The 25,632-nt window shown below is 37.7% G+C and overlaps 2 protein-coding genes across 2 annotated transcripts; one reads left to right on the top strand and one right to left on the bottom strand.

The window, feature by feature from the left end:
* Positions 1–14,825: 14,825 nt before the first annotated feature.
* LOC113296298 (zinc finger BED domain-containing protein RICESLEEPER 2-like) lies at positions 14,826–17,013 on the bottom strand. The gene is made up of 3 exons (XM_026544606.1): positions 16,951–17,013; positions 15,193–16,681; positions 14,826–15,127 (listed from the first exon to the last, which is right to left on the bottom strand). The coding sequence occupies exons 1-3, from the start codon at positions 17,011–17,013 to the stop codon at positions 14,826–14,828; spliced, it is 1,854 nt and encodes a 617-aa protein (XP_026400391.1).
* A 3,613-nt stretch (positions 17,014–20,626) lies between these two features.
* LOC113296297 lies at positions 20,627–24,144 on the top strand. The gene is made up of 7 exons (XM_026544605.1): positions 20,627–20,715; positions 21,161–21,218; positions 21,301–21,648; positions 21,739–21,860; positions 22,000–22,002; positions 22,136–22,391; positions 24,115–24,144. Exons 1-7 carry the CDS (start codon positions 20,627–20,629, stop codon positions 24,142–24,144), a joined length of 906 nt encoding a protein of 301 aa, XP_026400390.1.
* Positions 24,145–25,632: the final 1,488 nt, after the last annotated feature.

Below are 25,632 nucleotides of genomic sequence, written 5' to 3'. Positions count from 1 at the left end.
TTGAGCGTGTTTCCAAGATGATGGTGAGCTAAACACAATCCTTATGGCGATGGAGGAAGATGTTGTTTCGGTAATTGTGACGTATCTTTATTTTAATTAATTATAAGAACTCTATTATGATTTTTGCATTGAACTCAAAATTGATTATATGATTTTATTAGTTAGGTGTATTTTCTCTTGATAGAATATGCTTTCTTTAGTGTTTTGATATTCTATGCTTGGATTAACATCTATTCTTTTGGAAATCTACATGTCTAGACAATACTATTAGAATCAATTTGAATGTTGAGTTGCATAATTATTGTTTTATTAAATCACTAATATCGACCAATGGTGGAATCCTAGCCCCGGTCTCTCTATAATTTTTACAACACTTTTTAATTGAGTTTGTTATTTTTATTTATAAAAATTAAGTCTAAAAAATTCTTCCTTCACAAGTCTCAACGAACCTTTTACTACAACATCATTGAAAATAACCATCAATTTTTGGCGCCGCCGACGCGGACTTGTCTTTAGGCTAGAGCTTTTAGATTTTTTTTCTTTTTTAGTTTTTTATTTGTTTTATTTTATTTGTTCTTCTTTACGTTTTTGGGTTTTTGTCTTTTCCTTACAGAATTTGTAATTGGAGCGAAAGAATATTTTGCCAAAGCTTTTTGTGAATACTTAAAGACTTGGAGTAAAAGGCAAAGCGAAAGGAGCGAAAGAAGAAGATATTTTTTATTTAATAAAAAAAGAGAGAGAAAAAAAGAGAGACATTTTTATTTTTTTAGATATTTTTTTTTTAGACTTTTCTTTTTCTTTTGCACTTTATTTTTTTTTTTTGGACTTTGGACTTGGACTTTGGACATTCTTTTTTTTTTTAAACCCTACGGAAGGGTAGTATTAAATATTAAATTGTTTGCAGAGAAGGACGGCGATTGCGATATCGCCTCGGCCCCTCGGGTTCGTACATGACATAGGAGTCGTGGCCCGAGTCGACTTCAGTGGTTCATCCCCCGTCTGGAACGGGAGGTAAGTTTGTCGAAACACTCGCGAATCCCATGTCAGCGAGTTACTGTCTTCCTTCGTGTGAATATATGTCGAGGAACTGAATACGGCTGCTTTAATTTCCTAGTAAAGGGCAAGGACTGGCCATACAAGATAGGGGTTCGGATTTCATCACTGTTCTCTTCTTGCCCGCCTTAGGAAAACGATACAAAACGCGAACCTAAGCTTAAAATACTGACTAGAACGAGACCTATAGGGTAACGAGCTTAATAGGAAAGTCGTTCGAAAAATATTGGTTACTCTTTTAAGCATACTTCGAAGTTCATGATGGTTTCTGTGAGTTGAATGCGTGACTGCGCCGCCTTGTAATGCGGCGAGGCCTTGGGTATCAAAGCTCCATGCAGCTTTCCTCGCCTCTATTCAACTTACTTTTACTCGGATTGATTCCAGAGGGGTTTGCTTAAATTGTAACGAATTCCTTTTCGAAGGATTAGAAGCTGGTCTAGAAACAATCTAAGTGGAGCCATCATGCTTTTTGTTTGCTAGAACTCAGTAGGTTTGTTGTGGTGAAGTCATCCTTGTTTGTGTTTGCATAGAACTTCCCTTCCTTTTAGGACTTTTCTTTTTCTTTTGTTTTTCTAGTGTATGCCCGAGGTTACTAGAGAGCGGGCTTGGAAAAGAAACACTCTAGGTCGTTTGATTAGTGATAAACCTAGTAGTTCTTCTTGTGACGACGGGGAGCTCGAAGAATCTTCTTTTGAGAGCCCCGTTTTTGGAAACTTCAGTTTTGAGAATCTGTCTCTCTGTGAAGAAAGTACCCCTAGTACTTCAGCTGTGCCAGCGATGACAACTTTGAAAGATTACATGTTCCCAACTAGGACCAACCGAGCTTCGTGCATTAAATTGCCAGCCAATACAGCTAATTTCGAGATAAAACCTAGTATTCTTCAGATGATACCTATATTCTTAGGAAAAGATGATGAGAACCCTTATTTTCATATTAGGTACTTTGAGGAAATTTGTGGGACAGTTAGAATAAAAGACCTTACTGATGAAGTTTTGAAACTTAAGATGTTCCCCCTTTCCTTGAGATATAAAGCCAATACCTGGCTGAACAACCTACCATCTGAATCCATTGAAACATGGCAGGAACTTATTGTTGCTTTCTATATGAAATTCTACCCTAAGCATAAAACTGCAACTGTTAGGCAGAAAATTAGTGCTAGTATGCAACAAGAGGGAGAGTCTCTCTATAGGTTTTTAGAGAGATTCAATGATCTCTTATCCCAATGTCCTCACCATGGATTTGATAAGATGAAACTTGTAGAGATTATTTATAATGGTTTAGACTATTCTACCAAAGCCATGGTCGAGTCTATGTGCGTTGGTGAGTTCACTAATAAAAATGTTGATGATGCTTTTACCTTCTTAGGAGCTATTGCTGAAAAATCCCAACAGTGAGACTCTTGTGTTGAACCCCCTAAAAGACTCTTGGTCAATAGAAGAAGCACCAATGTGGTAGATACAAGCTTCGGGTCAGATGCTAAGTTTGCTGCTTTGTCTAGAAGGTTAGAATCTTTGGAATTGAATCAGCCTAAACATAGGTCTCTTGTTGAAACTGATGATAGGATTAGAGCCTCTCAAGTCTCTAGTTGTGGAGTAGACCCAATAACTCGTTTTGGGAAGGTCATGTTAGTGAAGAGCAAGCCCATGCTGTCTATAACAATGCTAGGTTCGAGAACCGTCAGAAGTTTGACCCATACTCAGAGACCTACAACCCTGGTTGGAGAAACCATCCTAATTTTTCTTGGTCCAAGGGCCAGAATCAAGGTCAGCCTAGTAATACTCAGCCTCCCCCAGGTTTTGGTTATACTCAGAACCCTTCAGGTCGAACCCAGTTTCAGAACACTTCTGAGAAAAAAATCTCTACTTTAGAAGAAGCTCTTACTATGTTAGTAAAGAACCATGATATGTTATCAGCTAACCACCTTAGCTTTCAACAAGAAACCATGCAGAACCATAAGGATAATTCCCAGACTCTTGCTAAATTAGAACTTCAAGTCGGCCAAATAGCTAAGTATTTAAGTGAGAGAGAAGAAGGTAAGTTTCCTAGTCAAACTCAAGCCAATCCTAGGGGGGTCCATCAAATATCTTTAGTTGGTGAGGAATCATCAAACCTTGTGAACTCGATAAAAACCCTCAGGAGCGGTAAAACAGTAGACAATAAGGTAGCCATGCCTAGTGAACATACTGTAGTTCCACCCTCTACTTCCCAAGAGGAACCCATAACTGAGGAAACTGAAATAATTTCTAAGGAGTCCCAAGAAATTCCTGATAGGACTATCTTTGTGCCTAGAGCCCCATATCCTCAGTTGTTAACCCCAACAAAGAAGGAGTCAACTTTCAACGAGATAATGAAAATATTTAAGCAGAACATCAACATTCCTTTATTAGAAGCAATTAGGTAGATGTCTGCTTATGCCAAGTTCCTTAAAGATCTTTGTACAAGAAAGCGTAAGCTTAATGTTCATAAGAAAGCCTTTTTAGCTGGTCAAGTAAGTTCAATTCTTCTAAACCAAACACCCCCTAAGTATAAGGACCCTGGATGCCCTACCATATCTTGTGCAATTGGTAACCACACTGTCGATAAGTCATTACTTGACTTAGGAGCTAGTGTTAACTTACTCCCGTATCATGTATACACCCAGCTAGGTCTTGGTAAGTTGAAACCGACCAAAATGACACTACAATTAGCTGATAGGTCTGTCAAAGTCCCTCGTGGTGTCATAGAGGATGTTCTGATTGAGGTTGATAAGTTTATTTATCCAGTGGATTTTGTTGTTTTAGACACCCATCCAGTTCAGGACCCAAGTGCTCAAATCCCAGTGATTTTAGGTCGCCCATTTTTAGCCACAGCTAACGTTGTCATCAACTGTAGAACCGGACTTATGAACATATCCTTTGGTAATATGACCACTGAACTAAATGTCTTTAATGTTACTAGACAACCTTCTGAGAATGATGAACTAGAAGAAGTGAATATGATTAGCACTTTAGTTCGGGATTTAGTTCATGATAATTGGCATGATACTCTATTGGGAGATTCTTTAGATGAATTTGAGGAAACCATTCTCTTATACCAGATGTGTGATCAATCTTTCTGAGAGTAATGATAACCATAAGATTGGGGGTGGAGAATTGGAAGAATCTCTTGAGTATTTTAAGGACTCTGAAGATCTGGAAATTCAAGCTATATTTAGAGGTTTGTCTGTGAGTAGTGAAAACCCTAAGTTTAGGGGTAGTGATGGTTCTTATGATTGTCACGTATCCCTAATTAGAGTCCCTAACTTGGGACTCGAGCTTTGTGCATCTGAGATATCACTTGAGTCTATTCATACTCCGCAACCCGATCCACCTGATACTGTCCAGGAGGTAACTCAAGTATTAGAGACCCGTTTTTCGGATGAATCTATTTATCATGATACACATAAGAAGCTCAATTATGCTACCCAGATAAACCCAGTTGTCTTGACAGAAACCTTAGACGAGGATGTGCTCCTTCTTTTCATTTTTCTGAACCAGTGTTGTTGTCTCATATTTGTGTTAGCGCTATTTGGTCTTGTGGACCCACAATTATTTTGACTATTGGTATACGACTTTGGGAGGTGGCAATCCTTTTTGAGGTATTTGATGTCTAGCTAGAGACTTTAAATTTAGCATTTACTGGGAGGCACCCGCGCTCATGCGACACGGTAATATCCTTCTTTGTTTCTTTTCCTCAAGTGGTAAAAGTTTCTCCTTGTTCATGCTTTTAATTTCATTTTTAGAACATTGAGGACAATGTTAGATTTAAGTTTGGGGGTGGGGAAGAAACTTTTTGTTAGCTGCAATATATAAACTCCAGAGCCTAGAAATTTATGTTTATTAAGGATGGCACTAACCAATCTAAGTGGATGGAAGCATTTTGGTTGTATGAGTTGAGGAACCAATCTGATTAGATGGAAACATCTAGAAGAGTCTATTCATAAAAGCACAGAGCTCAGGTGTTAGAAAAAAAAAACATGGTAGTTTCACCATATCCTCGTGATAGAAACATCGAAAGAATCCTGATCAGTTCTTTTTTCTTTTTACCATTGCTATGGTGAAATAGAGTGACTGAGAAACTCCAAAAAAAAAAAGACCAGACCACCAGACCAACCGAAATAAATACAATAAAGTAGACTACTGGTACCCTTGTATATGCCAGCTTAGTTGACCTAGAGTTAGGATTATCGACCACTGGTTCCCTTGTATATGCCGATGTGTTGATATTAGTCCAGAACATTATCTCAGTCCATTAGGATATGTTCACCTTAGTTAACATCATCTACGTTTTTCTCTACATCCATCTTCTTAATCTATCCATGTGATTGGTTGACTCCGGTTTATGATGTCCAGAAACTATCTGAGTAGAGCTCTGTCACTTTATATGAATCTTAGTATGCTTGAGTGCAAACTCGTGTACAACAATTGGAATTTCGCATCAGGGTACTTCCTCCTGTAGTCAATAAGTATGCCAACCAAGGAGATTCTTTAGTGCCTTCCAAGGTTCTGCGTAGATAGTTAGGGTCTAGAGTAAAGGTTTTGTGGGTACACCTCTGGTAAACCCTCCCGAGATTAACTCGGTTTTATTTATTTTTTTAGTTTTGCTCGAGGACTAGCAAATAATAAGTTTGGGGGTATTTGATAGACGCATTTATGTGTCTAATTTGTCCTCAATGTTTCGTATTGTTAGTACTTGTTTTCGTCCTTATTATGGTGTTTTGTGTGTTTGTAGGTATTTTTTGGAAATAAATATTGATGGAAAATTCGGCTCGAAAAGTTGCTCGGGGCACTCCTGAAGGACATGTGTTATGCGGACTCTCATTTCAGTTAAGGGGCAACCCAATTGATAAGGGGCAACCCATTGCTATTCGCACCCCATAGCTAGTTAGGGGGGCACCATCTTCTACCTTTCAAATCTGTTTTTGGCGGGAAAATCTGTTTCAACGAACCAGAATTAGGGTTGGCAGTTTGGACGAGAATGAAGGAGACTCAACGACTGGGAATTGTTGGGATGACTTGAATGGTGGTAACAGGCGTGGTATGGTCGATTTCGTCAGCTATATTTGGATAGATTCTCGGTGAGAAGAAAACAGGGGAATGCGTTGTTGAGAAGAGTTTTTCACGGGATTGTACGTGTTTTCTGTGCATGGCGTAAGATGGATGTGTGTTTAACTACTTCCGGGACGTGTTTCAGACTAATTGGAGTGTGTCAGATGTGCAAAGACGCGTGAAGATTCAAAACAGGGAAGAAATCTCCGTATCTTGCATGAGAATATTTGTTATTAACTGCCGGGAATTATTTCGAGTTATGAGAACATATTTCTCGGTCAGAATGGGTATATATAGGCTGCTAGCACCACAGAGAAAGGGGACGGAGAGATTGGGAGAGTTGCAGAGCATCAGAGAGTCGAGATAATCAAGTGGCAGGAAACCACCATTTCTGCTGCTGTGAAGAACACGAAGAACATAAGACCAACACAGACATTCGTTTACGCTACAGTAATTGCAACACAGCCTGGCAGTCTTAGAAGCTACAGTAACAGCGACAATTACCCGTGGGTCGCAGACTGATAGTTGACAGTCTTATATACTACAGTAACATCGACAATTTACATTTATCGTTCTCTGTAACTTTAACCATTCTCATCATTTGTAAACCATTTTTGAGCATAAATGAAATCAACTTTTGAGCGTGTTTCCAAGATGATGATGAGCTAAACACAATCCTTGGGGATATGGAGGAAGTTGTTGTTTCGGTAAAAGTGACATATCTTTATTTTAATTAATTATAAGAACTCTATTATGATTTTTGCATTGAACTCAAAATTGATTATATGATTTTATTAGTTAGGTGTATTTTCTCTTGATAGAATATGCTTTCTTTAGTGTTTTGATATTTTATGCTTGGATTAACATCTATTCTTTTGGAAATCTACATGTCTAGGCAATACTATAAGAATCAATTTGAATGTTGAGTTGCATAATTATTGTTTTATTAAATCACTAATATCGACCAATGGTGGAATCCTAGCCCCGGTCTCTCTATAATTTTTACAACACTTTTTAATTGAGTTTGTTATTTTTATTTATAAAAATTAAGTCTAAAAAAATCTTCCTTTACAAGTCTCAACGAACCTTTTACTACAACATCATTGAAAATAACCATCAGAAGATCATTGAGAAGTTGCACAGAGGAAAATCATACTGACTCTCTCAACTAAAAGAAGATGAAGCAGCTGAAGGCATTAGATGATGGCTCGTGATCTCTATGCAATTGAATCGAACAAAATGATAGAATGATCAACTGAGACGGCTACCCATCAGGTGGAGTAAGCCACAAAATACTATGGATATTGGGATTGTTGGACATTACGTCGTGTACTCTTTTTCCTTAGTCAAGGTTTTTTCCCACTGGATTTTCCTTATCAAGGTTTTAATGAGGCATGCGAGTCCAATATTATCTGCAGTTCGAAATGTTGTACTCTTTTTTCCTTCGCCCTGGTTTTTATCCCTATGGGTTTTTCCGGGCAAGGTTTTAACGAGGCAACATCTGCAGGTCCAATACTGTTCTAAGGACTCATGTTTTCCTACTTTAAGATTTTTGTCCCAATGGGTTTTACTGACGAGGTTTTTAATGAGATAACAATCTTAGAACGATGGTCACCATCTAAAGAGATGTATATCCATAGAGTTTCTCGAGATGCGGTCATGGAATAAGCATATGTAGTATCTGGTTCAGGTTTTTTTTTACGGTACATGGTTTTTCCTGACAAGGCTTTAACGAAGAAGATAAGCAACATCTTCTCTACATGAGTTTCAAGTGTTCAGGTTTTATCCCAAAAGGTTTTCCTAGCACAACTTTAATTAACGAAGGGTGAAAATTTGTGGCAATCAACATCATTTTTAAAGCTACTAGTACTGTAAACAAGTTTTCGACATACTTATGTTAAGGTTTTGACGAAATCACAAGTTTAAATGGTGGTCATCCAAGGAAGAGTGTTATAAGCATTAGATGTGAGGTGGATGCCCATCGTTATATGGGGCCCACAACTCTACTATACGTTTGACACATCTTCTACACATGTGTCATTAATATGCTGATAATTATCTGCATAATTTGATGCTTATCACCCAAATTGTAACTACATAAATACCCCACTAAGGGTTCTTACTGAGAATAAGAAAATGAAACAAAGTTTCCACTTACTCATCTCTCTCATTATTTCCGGTTGTGTTAGTTTTCTAATGCCCATGCGAACAATACAGGGAGATAATAAGTCACTGTATTTTAATTTTAAGTCAGCGAGATGAGATAGTATTACTACTACACAACGACATACTATTATTACAAAAACATCATTTTTTTTTCGGTATACGTATTGACATCATTTCTCAATTATGGGAAGTTGAAAAGGCATTGCATGGTTAATGGTAAAAGTGAATAAAATTGCTAGTGGAATATTAGTGTCAACGAAAGGAAGCACGTGCATGAGTGGGTAAGACCACATATTGAGCGAACGCCGAATGTACTAAAGAAAGGATATCATTTATTTACTCTTTGGATTTTATGCTGCAACATATTTTCTTAATTTTAGGAAAATTATTTGCTTATTTTGGAAATGAGAATTTTTATCAAAGAAAGGAAAGAATCTGGTCTGTTATAAAAAGGGTGAACAATTCATTACTGGGGAGAACGAGTAGCCAGGATCAACAATAGCTTACGTTTTGCTTATTTTTTTACTATTCTTCGAGTTTTTCTGTTTATAATAATGAGGAATTAAACCCCATTGTTGGGACTATGGAGAAAGCCTTGTTCCAATAATAAAGTGGTATATTTTATTTTATTATTCTTTTGCAATTTTTTTTATGATTGTTTGCGTTGTATTAAAATTAGATTTATGATTTTTTAAGTAGTTGTGATATTTCTTGATGGCGCATACTTTGTCTAGGACTTTTGATGCTTCATATTTGCGATTTACATCTACTGTTTTGAAAATCTACTGTACACAACATTTTAGAATCACTTTTAACACAAGAGTTGCATGAATATTGTTGTTAACTGAATCACTTAAAAAATTGGTCAATGGTGGAATCCATAGTCTCAGTTCTCTCTGTAATCTTAACATAATCTTTGTTCAAGCTTTCTAGTTTTAATATTAGAATTTAAATCTTGGAAAGCTGCGATTAAGATGCCTGCAAAGCAACAAGAAACTGGAGACGCTGCTCTAAATTTCCCATTTCCGATTGAAAAGGTAATCGAACTCCTAGAAGCATGGATTCAAGATGATGCCATCAAGCTACCTCCTCTCAGACGTACACCAACTGAAAAGGAAATGGCGGATCCCAAATATTGCTGTTACCATAGGTTCGTCAATCACCCAACCAGTGACTGCAACAAATTGAAGAGAATTTTCAAAGAGAAGGTGGACACATGAGAACTTTAATTAGGCACTGAAGAAGTTCACAGAGATCCCCTTCCTGTCAGGAGCTGCATGATTTCTGGGGACTCCGTCCGCAAAACCGTACAGTCTATGATGGAGCATTTATGTGAGATCTTGTATTTCTCCAAGGTGCAACGTCAAGACATATATGCAGCCCTCAACCGTGTTGTGTCAGGCAAGCGGTTGTTTCCAGCCAGGGAAGCCGCTCATAAACCTCAATCTTTCCTGGAAAGTACAACTGATAGATGCAACCGGGGACTCCTAACCACCGCTCACATCAAAGATGTCGAGTTTGATAGCATATTGATTGACGCGGCCTCTGACTTCAACATTGTCACCGTCAAGACTCTGAGAGCTGCAAGGATTTCAAAGAAGGAATCTATTCACTACTCAACCATAATCAAAAACTCAGAAGGAGAATCCAGAGACGCTTACGAGTACATTAATCTCGAAATCAAGGTGGGTGATGCTCTAACACACGCCAAATTTCATATAGTTAAAGAGTACCCAAATTATGATATAGTTCTGGGGCGCACATGGATACACGACAACAAAGCGAAGCTAGGAGTATGTCCCTTGACAAAGGGTGTCCAACAAGCCATCCAATCCTGAAAATTATTTGTTGCCATATCAACAACTCGCGAATGTGACGCAACTGCCTGGAGAGAGCGCATCAGCATTTGTTCGTAGGTTCCAGACACAAGTAAGTCTTATCGAACAACTTTTTTTGCAACCAGTCACTCCTCCTTTCGTCAAAGCTTGGGGACTCGATCTGATTATCAACCCGGCTGTCACTAGGAGTTGTGATTGGGATGCTGGTCCTTTCAAGTATTTTATCAAGAGTTTAGAAGTTGTCTAAGTCAAAGATAAGGAACCTAAGAATCAAGTAGCAGCGAAACGCCCAAACCCATTTCAAGTTGGGGATATAGTAGTAAGGATTGTTGCTCAACCTACTTCGCCCGATTCCGCGGAAGGAAAAGACGAGTCGTACCTAGTCGCAGAAGTTATCTTGAGAGGATATTGCAAACACATCAACACTGATAAGTTAGAAGGTGTAGTAATACACGCCCGGTGGCTCAAACCTTTAAGTACCTAAGATATCATGACGCCTTTTCTCCAGCGTCCCTTTTAGTATTTCCTCTAGCAGTTTACCTTTTCATGCAATATTTGTAATTCCTCCAAAATGATTGCACTGCTTGCTTTCATAATTAGGATCTCAATTTATCAGTCAATCGAAGCATCATTTCCTTTTGAAAAATTACTCCTGAATCATTTCAAAACAAATCTCAAGTAAACTCAAAATCCTCACAAAAAAATTACATACTAGTCTGAAACCAGAAAATCGAACGGGTCTCCTGTCAAACATAACTAAGAGGGGAATATGCAAAGAAAAGAGGAAGAAAAAGATATTCGATGGAAATTATCCGACATCATGCCCTTCTCAGAGAAAGCACCTTTCATATCCCGAAGAGCAACCTGCCTTAGTGACGAGACAGTCTCTCAACCACCACCTCTTTTTGCATGACAAGATCCCTGGAAGAAGTTTCGTCGTCTGCAATTTTTGAATATTAGAAATCCCTTCACGGAACCAAGAAGCAGTGAATCTTAAATTAACACACGTGATACTCCCAGACTGCAACTACTTCTTCAGAAACGGCGCGTCAAATCACATTACGCGCGCCATCAATCAGAGATAAAGCCTCTTCACCTAACAAGCGCGGCGAATGGGAAGTAAAAATCGAACGGGAAGTCACAGGTTCGCGGCTGAATCCTCAATCATCATTGTTGTTTCCGCTGCTTTGAGTTGTTTCTATTAGGATTACATGTGTTAAATGTTATTGTAGAAGTGATAACCGTTCACATAAAAAAGCACATCGCCGCTTATGTGCCATCTTCATGTATGCCACATCACCTTAATAGAATGGAAAGAGCTCAGATTGCAAAATCAGGGTGCTAATTATGACGCTCGAGGAATGAATATCGCGCGCGGGGATTCTACTGTAACCCTACAGAAGAGTGCTACATATAAAATTTGAAGACATTGCGATCTTTCTAAGAATTTGGATTTCTTATTGGGCGTTTTCATTCGCTCATTCAACTGGATATAACATCGTGAAAGCAGCATGAATAAAGAACTATTATTCGATGAAGTCCAGGCTCCAGCCATATATAGCAAAAAACTTTAATACATCAGAGAAGCATTCGTTAGCTACGAAAAGATGCTTATCTACAAAAGAAAATCATAAAGTGGAAAATCTAATTATCAGCATCAACACCGGGATTGATGGTGCCTTCGCTGGACCCTCTTTGAAGGCTTCTACAACATCCTTTCCAGAAGCCGCATCAACATCCTCTCCAGAATCCTCCTCAACCTCCCTTTCAGAAGCTGCTTCAACCTCTTCCTTGGAAGCTGCTTCAACATCCTATTCAGAAATTGTTCCAGCATCCTTTTGAGGATACTCCTCCTCGTCCATATCAGAGTCAAAGATTATGACGCCATTATGAATAGGATAATCATGTTTATTTTCACTTGGAGGCCGTTCATGCTCAATCATTCGTCGCTTTTGCCGAGCCATAAATCTTTGAACCCTGGCGCTTGTTGGCTGAGATGCTTCATCGTGCCTCCACTTTTCCTCCATGCTAACTGAAGCAAGAAATGCTCGGACACGCTCTCGAATGATTCTCAGATGTACGAGGGACATACCCTGTATAGCCTGACCAGCTTCACGAAACGGAAGATCTATCTTAGCCAACACCTCTTCCAATGCAGTTATCCTGGGATTGTTAACTCCAAAATCCTTCCCTGGGGAGTTAGAGGAATAATCTTCACCACGAGTTTCCATCATACACTACAGAAAAACGTTATGGTTATGTCGACAACTGATGGCGAACAATCTAAAAAAATATATAATAAATTCTACAAGAGAATACGAAGCACGTACCTGAAAGAAGAAAAGTACGACTCTGAGAGGATCGGTATGAAAATAAAGGATCAAGTGCTTCCATTTATATTCCGCAAATTGACAATATCTGGGAAGGGAAAGGACTCTATATCTTTTATGTATAAAGGATTTAAATGCGGGATATCAACCGATTAGATGCTTATCTACCTGTAGATAATTGGCGTATGCTAGGTAGGGGTGCACATGGGTCGGTTTGAGTCGGTTTTGGCCTCACCCACCACCCAACCCACTGATGGCGGGTAACAGAAGTTGTCACCCGCAACCGACCCAACATCACAATGGGTCGGTTTTCACCCGACCCACATTACGGCGGGTTTGGTCGGGTGGGTGGTGGGTTACCCACCATAAAATAAAATGACATTACATAATAAAGTTGATGCAAATTTGCAAACTCCAAAGTTGATAAAGCTAACAATAAAAAGGAACATAGTTCAATTGTTCAAAGCTCAAAAGATAAAAGAGTGCATTACTATTGAGTATTATTGCCTACTATACTAAAGCCTAATATCATATAAAGCGACCAACAGCGACTCGCTGCAAATTTGTGGATGTTTTACCTCCGAATGCGCTGAAAGCCTGAAATAAAACGAAGTCTGTAAATTAGTTACAGTAACAAAGATGAACTCAGAAATATCAAGCTACTGACAATGACCCTTGGCGTCATTACCTTGTCTAAGCCAATAGGAATCAATCATCTATGACGATGGAAGAAGCAGCAAGGTCACCGAATAGCTGTGCAAGCGAAATGAACAATTAGAATGAATGAAAGGGTAGATGAATTTCTTGAAACAAGTAAAATAGCTCTGCAAGCGAAATGACATTTTAGTTTATCCATCCACAACAACAGCAAGTACCAACACAAACTGCCCATCAGTACACCGAAAGGACAGTCACTTTAATTAGATGAAATAGTACACGGTAGCTACGCGTGCTTTACAGTTTTATTGTACTTCTCTTACAACAACGTTCTTAACCAATATTATTTCAAAACCTCAAAAAAACTGAGGGTGATTAAAACGATCATGTAACATAGCTTAAGAAGCAGATCCAGCATATATGATGACACTTAGATAATGTGAGAATAGGGATGCAAATATTACCAGATTCAGCGCTCTAAAACAAATTTACAGTAGCACTGTAATCAATCATCCCTGATTTACAAAGTTCGTAACTGTGCTCAGTTCAAAGGTATTTTTAATATTTTTATTGGTCTTTCAATTTTGGTCTTTTGGGATTTAATTGATTTGCTATTACAATTGTTCAATTTTTTTTTTTTGGCTTTTAATAACCTCTGGCTAAAACAAGCTCCCACTGCAACGCACCGATAAACAAGGTTCCAATGGGTGCTTAGTTATTTCTTAATCAAATTCAGCAAGTCATTGGTTGCTTAATTACCACATCTTTCAACAAGGGCATCCATAAACAACAGTTGAGCAGCAATTCCAAATAAAAATGTACAAGTACTACACCAATTTCGAAATGGATATATGATATTTAGCTAAGCAAGGGTTTATACATCTACAACAACAACATGTATTATCATGCAGGATCAAAACCTTTACAAATTAAACCACACATAAACCTCCACACCCATGGCAGTTTATACATCATCTGATATTTAGAATAATAAGATTCACATAACAAGGCAGTTTATACATCATTAAGTATGTATTATTCACATAACAGGGAAGTTAATCTATTCACATAGCATGCATTATGTTTAGTAAACAACCATGTACTTTCATGTAATAAACATGCTGCAGTAAAACTCACAGCGTCATGAACAACAATAGAGCCAAGGAAAATTTAGACATACGAGACTCAGCAATATCAATCTCCTCCTCCTCGACTCCAAGGGTAGATGAATCCATGTCTATTGGTGTTCGTAACCAATTTTGTAACAAAATTAAGGCCTCAAGTGTCTTGGGCTTTAAGGAGCTTCGAAAAGGATCCAAAATTATTTTTCCGGTACTAAATGCTGATTCTGAAGCAACAGAAGAAACGGGAATAGCAAATATATCTTTAGCCATAAGTGGAAAAATGTCAAACCTCGCAGCATTTACCTTCCACCATTGTAATATATCAAAAGTAGCATTTTCATTTGTGGGTGTGTAGATCGGTTCATCCAAGTACCTTTCTACCTCAGATCTCCCATTATCCTCCACATTTCTCAATTGATGCTTTCGTTTATTCCTTCCCGCCATATACTTGGCCTTGCTAGAAATAGTACTTCCAAAACTCGAAGAACTTTGAGTAGAAGTAGAATTAGTCTCGCCCACAGATTCTGATGAAGATATTGCACATCTAACATTTTCTGCTTTATAAGCTGCAAACAGCTCCACAAAATTTTTCAGAACCCTTCAACCCATTTTTCTACAAGTTTTTTCTTCATTGCTGGGTCATAATGCACAATTAAATCTTCAACAATCACAAATAATCCATGTTCTTTCTCTCGTGGATCAAGAAGTACAGCCATAAACATCAACGAATTCATCTTTCGGTATGTTCCCCAATATTTGTTGTACTTGAGCAACACTACATCACCCATGTGGCTTAAGAAAGGGTCCTCATGTGTATTTTTCCATTCTTCTAATTCTTGACGAACAGTATCAAGTTCCAATAAGAAAGAATGAGAAGTAACATAAGTAGAAGCTGAAAATGCAACAATTGCTTCATAAAATACGTGTAGAAACTTAATCAAAACTCTCGCGTTGCACCAATCGTATCGTTCAGGAGCATGCACTTTTGGCCTGTTTTTTTCTTGGCTTTCCTGACAACAGCAAAATCTTCTTCTTCAGTAGTATCAAGTTCTTCTTCATTGTCTGATTCCAGATCATAATCAACATCAAGATCAACAGTGTCATCACCATCACCCATAATATTATCTGGTACTGGAATATCAAAGCAAAACTCTTCACAAAATGCCTTATCCAACTCACGTAGCCTTTCAAATGCCTTTTCATATCTTTCAGCAGCAACAAGCATTAAGTAAGTAGAATTCCACCGCGTTCTCACATCTAATATCAGACCCTTTTTACAATCTATTCTTTCCGACTCAGCAGCCTCCATAAACCTTTTATATCTTGCGGGAGATTTCGTGACATATTTTACCACTGCCCTGATCCTGAGAAGTGATGTATGATACTTCTTCATACCGTCCTTCACAACAAGTGCAAGTACGTGAGCCGCACATCGAACATGTAAATGTTTAGCTCCGAGTAATGCAGAACCCCAACTCTGAACTCTCTTCCTCAAATAGTCAACAACAACTTTATTTGCAGACACATTATCAAGCGTCACAGTGAAAACCTTTTCAAGTCCCCAGTCTAGCAAACATTTCGCCAAAGCCTCTCCAATTTTTGTACCTTCATGGCTATCAATCAAGCAAAAACAGATAATTCTTTTATGTAGTTTCCAGTGATGATCAATGAAATGCGCAGTCACTACCATATAATTGTAATTCTGCGATGGCGTCCAAGTGCCAGTAGTAAGGCACACTCTTACCTTGTTTGCTTTGAAATAACTTTTCAGATTAGCCTTCTCTGTCAAAAACAGCTTGCACACATCACGATATATTGTCATACGACTTGGAAGCTTAAATCGAGGCTCAAGATACTTACAAAAATCTATAAAACCTTCACCTTCAACAATTCTAAAAGCCATTTCATCGGTAACGATAAATCTAATCAGCGCTCTCCTGCACGCATCTTGAGAAAAAGACACCCCAACCAACTGTGGTTCCTCTCCAAGCTTGCAAGGCTGGAAGTCAAGTGTTTGTTGTCCGTCAGCTCTAGCCTCATTCATTTCATTCTTATACTTCTGACACTTATCCAAATGATGTTGGAGATTAGAAGTCCCATGTTTCTTACCATCCAAATTTTTCTTACCAATCTTGTAATTAGCCTTTTTGCAATATTTACGTTTCGCTCTCTCACCATTTTCATAAATATCATAGTGATCCCATACCTTTGATCTCTTCACACCAGCATTAGGATTATTAGCTAATGTTTCACCTGCGGCACAAGCATGTGAAGGTTCAGAAGCTGGTGTAGATGAGCCAGCGGTACTCCCTGTCCCTACTGATGGTCCATGCACTTTTCCAGAACGCGGTGGACGTGGAGGGGGAGGTCCCATTTGTGATGCTACTCCATGTATAATTGGAAGATTAGAAGCAGAATCATCTTCTGAGATTTCAACCATGGTAACCTGCACAAAAGAAACAAGTTACATCGGTAAAACACATTACAATCAAACACCATACTAACACCATACTCAATTGAATATTTGCAACAATTGAAAGTACTAACACCATACTGAATTGAACACCATACTCATGACTTAGTTCAAATACCAAATAAATTAACTAGGTTGTACTAAAGAACTAAGATTGATTTAAAATTTAAAATCAAACTACTGGTTCTGAACATAAATGAGTAATTCCAAATACTCATTGTTGCAGCTTAGAAGAATAACACCTCTAAAAACACATAAACATTAACAACGAGGTCCACATTAATACTTCTCCCTGATATTATCATTCATACAAACAAGTTGTATTCGTCTCATCTAACTATCTCAATGAATCAGTAAAATATGCAAAACCAATTGGGGTTTCTCAATAACCCAAATTTTGGTTTCTCAATAACCAATTTGGGTTTCTCAAGAATCCTTTGAATCTACTGATTAAACTCTTCATTACTGAGTTCTAACATCATACCAATTCATTCCAAACTGAAATTAAAAAACAACACCCTAAACAAATAAATCCTAAATTGAAAATTTCAAGAAATCACATCATCAAAAAATTACAAGTGTACAACGGTTCCTAATCTTACCTTCCGTTATTGGTTTGCTCCTGGTGATGTCGATGATCCACAAAGCGAATCTGAGACTGAGCGAAGAAAAAAGAATGGAGTTGGAGTCTGTCTGAGAAGGAGAGAAGAGGCCGCGGAAGAGAAGGAAAATGCGATTAGGTTAGGTCTTTTATTCATCAATTCAATGGCTCTGATAATTCATCCTAGGTTAGAATTAGATAATCTAAGGGTCAGGAATCTTATGTTAGTTTTGGGCAGGTGGGTGGGTCGGTTCGGGTGACGGAAGTTTCTACCCGCAACCGACCCAAGATAGGTGGGTTCTGGCGTGCCTCACCCATAGTCGACCCATGCCTAGGTGGGTTGAATCGGGTGCGGGTATTTTTGGTCGGGTACGGGTAGGGTTGGCGGGTTGGGTCGGGTATGTGCATCCCTGATGCTAGGAGGACGATCATTGCGCGCCTTGATACTTCATCAAACGTATCTTTCTCAAAGACCGAGCCGGCCTCTATCCTGGTTACGTGTGTCAAACTTTTCTCGTGAATTTTCTTGACTATCACCATCTAGTGCTTACCCCGCAACAATGTCACTGTTACGTACTAAGCATGGGACTTAATGTTGATGGTGGTTTTTAGTTCAAGGATAAAATTGTAAGACCCTGTATTTAATGTGCTGTCATTCTGCGAAGAAGCAGAGCCATTTAAAAGTAATGAGTGCCTAGGCCTCTTTACTCACATATGTATTGAGCAATTCAATATATTTATATATAAAATTTATCCATAATGGTGCGTGCACCAACAATCCCAAATATTCTATAAATTTTATCTCATTCCTGCATTACTCACTAATGCATGGCCTGTCGAGTACTTATTCTACGCCATGTTCCCCAGCCGAACTCTTAATGTTGACATGACATGACTATTAGTTTCCAAAAATATCAGGATTAAGATGTGCACAGAAATACTCAATCAGAAGCACGCAAAGTTATGTTGCCCTCTGAGATAAAATTAGTGATTTTTGTATCAATGCGCAAAATTCACCAAAGTTGATTGATTTTGTGTCAGCTCACAAAATTCAATCTTTCTAACCTAATTTTATTAATTTACAAAAGTAAAAAATACTAGAACCCCCTACTATATGGGTTCAATATATACAAGCCCCACAAAATGGATCCTCCACTATCAACTCCATACTTTCTCTTTTTGATATTTCAGGCCCAGAACTTTTATTTTTGGGGCCAGGTTTTGAATTATTCCGGATTGCTGAGTCATCACCTTTTTTAATAAATCAAAAAATACCAAAACTAACCTCCACTATTTATAGTCGTTTTATACACAAACAGAAACAGAAAATCAAATCAGATTCTTTTTTTACTCTCTCATGTCTCTGCTCTCTGGAGATTTGTTCTGCATTATATCAAATCTTCTAAACTCGAGAGTAAATTTCTTCAGCCAAGTGTTAAATTGAAGAACAATAAACAGCTGGATTGATTATGAGGTCTCTGTATTGAAGACGAGACGAAGAACAATATAGGTCGCTGTGTTGAATTGATTCAGTAGTTTTCAGATCTGACGGAAGGAGACGCTGATTTGAAGAACAATAAATAGGTGTGTTCTCATTCGATTTCGTATTCTGTTGCCGTTGTTTGTATTCGGCTTAGAAGATTTGATTCCGATTTTTACTGATATTCAAATTTTTGTTTGTTTTTGTATTTTGTTGAGTCTGAGAAGATGAATATTACTGGTTGGAAATAAATATAGGTTTGTTTCAGAAGAAAAAGAACAAATTTAGGTATAAATGTCGTTTGTTTTCTGATTTTTGATTTCGATTTTTGTTATTTGGGTCTTACTGATTTCGATTTTTGGATTTCGATTTGATACTTAGAAGAGGAATTATAAGCAACATTGTTTCTGAAGAAGAAGAGCAACAATCTAGGTACGAATTTTGTTGTTTGTTTGATTTCAATTTTGTTTTCAATTTTTTTCTATTTTCTTGCATGTCCGATCTGAGAATATAGTTAGCATTAGTATTAAAGTTTGTTGAGAATTTGTTGTTGATATTGAGAAGACGATGATGAAACAACATTGTTTCAGAAGAACAACTACAAATTTAGGTAGAGATGTTGTTTTTTTATGAAATGTGTAAGTTGAGGTTACACAGTATCATGTGTAACTTGAAGTTACACATATATGTCCTGTAGCATGTGTATTTGTAAACAGTTATAGCAATTTTATCTTTTAAGACACATTGTATCTCTTGTTTTCCTTTTTGTGGAGTTTGTTGATTGTTCATTGTATTATTTAGCTTGCCGCATAGAATATACTTCTGACGAGGGGGCAACGCCCCCGAGTGAATTGCGTTCGTTTTTTTATTTTGACATTCTTATCAAATGTTTGTGGTTTCCAGGTTGTCATGGATGTTGTTAGTTGCATTGCTGTTGTTCGTTACTTTTCATATTTCATTACCCTGCGTGTTAATACTGATATCAAACTTGATGAGTTTAAGGAACAAGTTTGCAAGGAATGGAATCAGTTTACTCCACTTGGTATTTGTTTCTTCTTCGATAAAGTGGGAAAGAATTTCCGCTTGACTGTGATTATTCACTTCAAGCTCTTATATCCATCACAAATAGTAAAAAAAAAAGACCAGTGTTGATATTTTCTTGCAAAATGTTACTCATGTAGCCTCTTCCTCTAGCTCTAGGGCAGATTCTTCTATTTCTAATGGTTCTAGCAGTATGTCTTCATCGAGAAACAATCGTACTGTTGCAATGTATTTGGAAGACAAAAGCAAGCCTGCAAAACCTTTGTTATCGGATGGTTGGCCCAAGGTTCTTGGTGAGATTGGTCATGTGTTTGTTGAAGGAGTTAAGCAAGTCAGGGTTGCTTACACCAAGTATCGTCTTCGCACTGGTTTCAACATGATTGTAACACACAATGAGCGTTCTAGGTTCACGACTAAGTGTGCAGATAAAAAATGCGGTTGGAAATTTCATGCAGCTTCTATTGATGAAAGGAACGAAATGTTTCAGGTAGCTTTTCTGTGTTATGTCATCTTATGCTTAGCATATGTTATGTTTTGTTATAGTATGTGTAACTTTGGGTTACACATGATGTTTTTTGCACCATATTGTTTTTGGTTGATTTGTTTATATTTTGTATGACCTCTTCAGGTCAGATCTTATAACCCTGAGCACATTTGTGGTTCTGGTGGGCACAACTTGAATCAAAAATATTCCACCAGCTTCACGTCTAGTTTGATTGAGGAAGAAGTTCGGAAAAATCCTCACAAGAAGCCTAAGCAAATTGCAGCTGATTTCCAGACAAACTATGGGATTACCATGGAGTACTATCAGGCCTATAATGGTAGGGAAAAGGTTTATGAGACGATTTATGGAGACGATGTGAAGTCCTACTCGCACTTGGTATGGTATATTGATGCTATAAGGGAAACTAACCCTGGTAGTGTGATAAAGTTTGAATTTGATCATGCACAGAAACAGTTCCAACGGATTTTCATCGCATTTGCTGCATGCATCAAAGGGTACCGGTTTTGTCGGCCAATGGTATACTTGGATGCTACTTTCCTTACTGGTAGATTCAGAGGTTTCTTGATGGCAGCTACTGGGATCAATGGTGGTAAAGGCATGTTTTTTTTATGTTTTTTTTTTAACAACTTCAGTTGACAAATAACTGAGAGTTACACATGTGTTACTCTCAGTTACACATTACTTTACTTAGTGTATAACTAAGAAAATAGCATCTGTAACCTTAAGTTACACATTTTTTTTAGCTTGTGTAACTTGTATTTACACATTGTTTTCTGTTTTTGTGAAACTTATTATTTTTTTAATTTTGCTTACTTTTTTTTGTAGGATTTTTCCCACTTGTTGTGGCACTAGTCGATTTGGAGAATGTCAACAACAGGGAGTGGTTTTTAAGGAATTTGACTGAAGTTGTTGGTGACGGGAGGCCAATCACCTTGCTTTCGGATCGCCATGAAGGACTCTTGCAGGGTATTCCACTTGTCTATCCAGATTCGTTCCACAACTTCTGCTACTATCATTTGACGACTAATTTGCCCATCACTGGATCAGATCCTAGGTACACGCTTGTGATGGACCTTTTCCAAGAGGCGACATACGCACTCTCACTTGAAAACCATGCCAAGGCCATACAGAAAATTAGAGACTTGAACTGCGATTGGGTGGCTGATTACATCGAGACCATCCCACCTGAAGCATATGCGAATGCCTATTTCAAAGGTTGTCGGTATGGACGAACATCTAGTACTCTAGCAGAATCACTGAATAGTTGGCTTGTGGTTCACAAGAAGATGCTTGCATCTGCTCTTCTTGATCAGGTTAATAGAGTGTCTGTTTTTTTTGTTGTTGTTGTTTTTTATTTCTTGTTTTGTCACTTTATGTATTCATAAGTTTTTTTTCCTTTTCAGATTAGGAAGAAAATAATGTGCTTAATGGCACAGCGTCGTGAAATTGGCGCTAATATGATGACTCCATTAACCCCCGAGTACGAGGAAAATCTTGCGCCTCTTCAAGATGAAGGTTTGTCTTGGTAAGTATTGGTTGCTAGTCCTACCGTGTTTGAAGTTTTTAGCGAAAGGAGTCACATGGTAGACCTCGAACACCATACTTGCACCTGTCAAAGGTTTGGTTTCTTATTCTTTTTTTCTTTTTTGTATGTTCATTTACAGGATGTATAAGACATATGTGTAACTGGAAGATACACATCCTGTATATGCATGTTTTACTAGATGATTTTTTTGTGTTTTATGATTTCCTTGTGTAACTAGCAGAGTGTTTGTATCCGTGTGTTTGTTTTTTTTGAAGGTGGTGTGTATACGGTTTCCCTTGTGCTCATACTCTTGCAGCCATACGGAAGATTAAACGTGAGGCTATTGATTTCATTTCACCTTATTTTACGAGCGACTATTTTAGGAAGACTTATCTCCATTGCATCCAACCAATTCCCAACTACAACAGGCCTGTTGAAATTAAAGAAGGTGACACCATCAACCCTCCTATCATAAAGAAGCAACCGGGTAGACCCCCAGGAAAAAGGATTCTAAGTAAAGGTGAGAAGAAGGTAAAGAGGAAAGGTCATTGCAGCAATTGCAAGGAAGCAGGTCACAACAGGGCAAGTTCAAAGAATCCTCTGAAGTACACACCCCCTAGATTTAAGTTGAAGTTCATTTCTGCAAGTATTGAAGTTCATTTCTTATTTGTCTTGGATTATTTGTTTTTTAGTTTTCTTCATTTCGGTTCGCATGGACCAAATTTTTTTATTATTCTGCAACGTTGATTATCTGCACGGATCATTTATTCAAGTTTTATATTTTGTGAGTTCACAGGCGAAATGCGTTTCTATTCCCAGTGTGTGTCTTCTGAACACATAAGGTAAATGCTTGTGTAACTTTGGATTACACTTCCAAAATATGGATGTGTAACTATTACTTACACGTTGTTGTTTTTACATTTTTTTGATTTAGTTTGTCTTAATTGCATGTGTAACTATGAGTTACTTAACCTATGTCTCAACATTTGACCCTGTTATACATTCCACAATGTTGTCTTTTAACATATGTTATACATTACACTGGAAACAATTATTTTTAACATATGTAAGTTCAAGTTACACATCTTAATTTTATGTGTAACTTTAAGTTACTTAACCTGTTGCATACTTCTGAAACCTGTTCAAACAGCAGAAAAGTTTTAACAAGATATTTTTGTAGTTGACAAAAGTAAACAAGTTTTTAATTCAATGGATTTATATCCAAAAATATAGAAGTTTTGGAAATCCAAGAACTAGTAAAATCTACTAACTGATGAAACTTAAAAGTTTTAACAACATATTTTGCAAGTCTAACAACTGCTTGTAGCTAACAACATATTTGCAAGTATATAATTTTTTCTAATCCTAATGACTGCTTTACACATCTCTGGATGGATCCGAAAGAAACTTGTATAACATGCTTCCTCTCATGCGGTTCACCTTGTCAGCCCACCATAGCACCATAGTTGAGGTTGATTTTTTGTCAAGCGGTTTATTCTTCATCCTGATCTTCATGTAAGTGCATACAAATAGAAGATAGTCAGGAATTGAACCTTGTGGAGCCGAAGCGAGTTTCCTGATTTTTCATTCATCCCAAGAGCAAGAGGACAGCGGAGTGTCATTTCTCTAGTTATTGCAAATGCATATTTCTTGGCTTGCTGAAAGTGTTCATCCCTGAGTTCCTTAACGTTTGACGAGTTCATGTGGGACCAAGGATTAAAGCTCTTCAAGTCATACTCCAGCAGTGTATAGTGTGTGTCATTGTTGCACATTGGGGCGAAAAGTCTGACTGCATCGTCCTTGTACTTGAGATACTCCTTAGCAAGCTTTAGAATCCAAAATTTCTTGAATTCATCGTAATTCTGCAAGTAAGATTTCCGCAAAAACCATTTGGAATGTCAAACTCACATTTTAAATTAAAAGTTACAAATGCACAAGTGATTATGTAAACAGAAGTTACACATAGGGCCTTGGGTTTTATACTAGAAAAATAAGGATGTGTAACTTCATATTACACATTATAAATGGTTGTGTAACTTTAGATTACACGTTATAACTGCATATGTAACCTCAGATTACACATCACATTTTGCCGACATTAAAAAGCTCTGAACATGTTATCATAATCTTACAACACCCACTACACATTATAAATGCAAGAAGATTTTAAATATTTCGAAGTACTTACGTATGCTTTTGGAGAGAGGAATATCGCTTTATCATACTTGCTATTTGAGTTCATCTTTTTCCTCAGCCTGCTTATGTAGAAATCAAGGAATTCTGACTCCAAGTAGGCTTCTTCCTTGGTAAGCTGGAGCATTCATTCTGCACTTATATCAAAGAGCTGGCTGCCGTCGTCGTTGCGCTCCATCCAAGCAATGTGTCTACATTAGAAAGAAGGAAACAATTAAATAACATAAAAACACAACAGAATCAAGTAGTAAGATATAAAGTTCAATAAAATCAAGCATGAGTTTTTGTTATAGCTACTTACGTTTGGGGATGAGTGTTGAAATATTCAAGCACTTTCTTATTTTGATCGCCATCCAGCCTTTCAATAACTAGAGAATCTTTCACATCCTTTCTCATTGTGCCATCATCTTCTTCAGCAACCTCAGCCATACTTTCCTCTTCTACTTCTAGAACTGCGTCCATTCTTTCTTCTTCTACTTCTGGAACTGCGGCTATTCTTTCTTCATTAACAGTCTTCTTAATCTTCTTTGGCTTCCTTTCATACTGCTTCACATGATCTGGTTATATTGTTCTATTCCTCAAAACGCGTTTTTGAATGAATACTGGATTCCTTTGTTCATTTTCAACTTGCTTGACTAGTTCTCCAACTGGTTTTGGAGTGTTATCTAGGCCAAGGCTAAAAGTAGTTGGATCACTACAAAGGCTCAGTTGAGTTTGAGTTGTGCAACAACAAAAATAGGGATAATCATTAAAAAAAGTTGCACATCCTCATGATTGTGCAATTGTGTAAACTGAAGTTACACTTGCATAGGTGTTACTAAGATACTAAAACTGCAAAAAAAACTCTAATATCAAAGTGTGTAATGTGTGTAAACATAAGTTACACATGCATATACAATGTGTAAATTGAAGTTACACATGCATATACAATGTGTAAATTGAAGTTACAAATGCATTATAAACAACAACGGAAAAAAAAATTCAGAAGAAGTTTCAAAAGGAAAGATGGTTTACCACTGGATGTAGGTTCTGCATTCTTCATCTCTGCAGGTCTATGTTCAGAAATTCTTTCAGCTTTGTTAATATCACTGACAACTGCATTTATAGTTTCAGTTACATCCATCATATCACCTTGGTTAGGGGTTATTCTCATTAACCCATAGGTCTCAAGTTTGTCATCCTGAGTTTGCGGAGTTGTAGCAGTTATCACCAAGGAATCATCGAACTGTGTAGAAGTAAAACTGTCATCAAAAGTTGAAAGTGTTTCCCGAGTTGGAGCAGTCATAACCAAACTGTCATCAACAGTTGCATGTGTCTCTTCATCAACATTTGCATCATCACCTGCGGCTTTCTCCTGCGGCTCAACCACAACACCACCTTCTGCATCTTTCTTTTGCGCCTCATCAGCAATACGTGTCTCTTCATCAGCTTTCTTCTGCGTCTCACCAGCAACATCTGTTTCTTCATCAGCTTTCTTCTGCTCCTCATCAACACATTTTCAAGAGTGGACTCTTTCTTACCAGTGGGATTTTTGTTAGTTTGGAATGCACATATCCAGCCGCTTCTTCTTTCGTGGAGT

The sequence above is a fragment of the Papaver somniferum genome, chromosome 7 (assembly GCF_003573695.1).
Source record: "Papaver somniferum cultivar HN1 chromosome 7, ASM357369v1, whole genome shotgun sequence".
Lineage (NCBI taxonomy): Eukaryota > Viridiplantae > Streptophyta > Magnoliopsida > Ranunculales > Papaveraceae > Papaver > Papaver somniferum.
Note: the sequence above shows the minus strand (reverse complement) of the source record. Positions and strands in the feature narration are given on the sequence as shown.

Bases quoted from the DNA above. Each gene is read 5' to 3' on its own strand.
- LOC113296298 (XM_026544606.1), bottom strand. From the start codon at position 17,013: ATGATAATATCAGGGAGAAGTATTAATGTGGACCTCGTTGTTAATGTT. The intron at 16,682-16,950 runs GTGTTATTCTTC...TCTTTTGTGCAG, and splicing joins ATGTTTATGTGTTTTTAGAG to GTTACCATGGTTGAAATCTC. The intron at 15,128-15,192 runs GTGCAACGCGAG...TTGCATTTTCAG, and splicing joins GCTCCTGAACGATACGATTG to CTTCTACTTATGTTACTTCT.
- LOC113296297 (XM_026544605.1), top strand. From the start codon at position 20,627: ATGGAGTACTATCAGGCCTATAATGGTAGGGAAAAGGTTTATGAGACG. The intron at 20,716-21,160 runs GTATATTGATGC...TTTTTTTTGTAG, and splicing joins TCCTACTCGCACTTGGTATG to GATTTTTCCCACTTGTTGTG. The intron at 21,219-21,300 runs GTTTTTAAGGAA...GGACTCTTGCAG, and splicing joins AATGTCAACAACAGGGAGTG to GGTATTCCACTTGTCTATCC.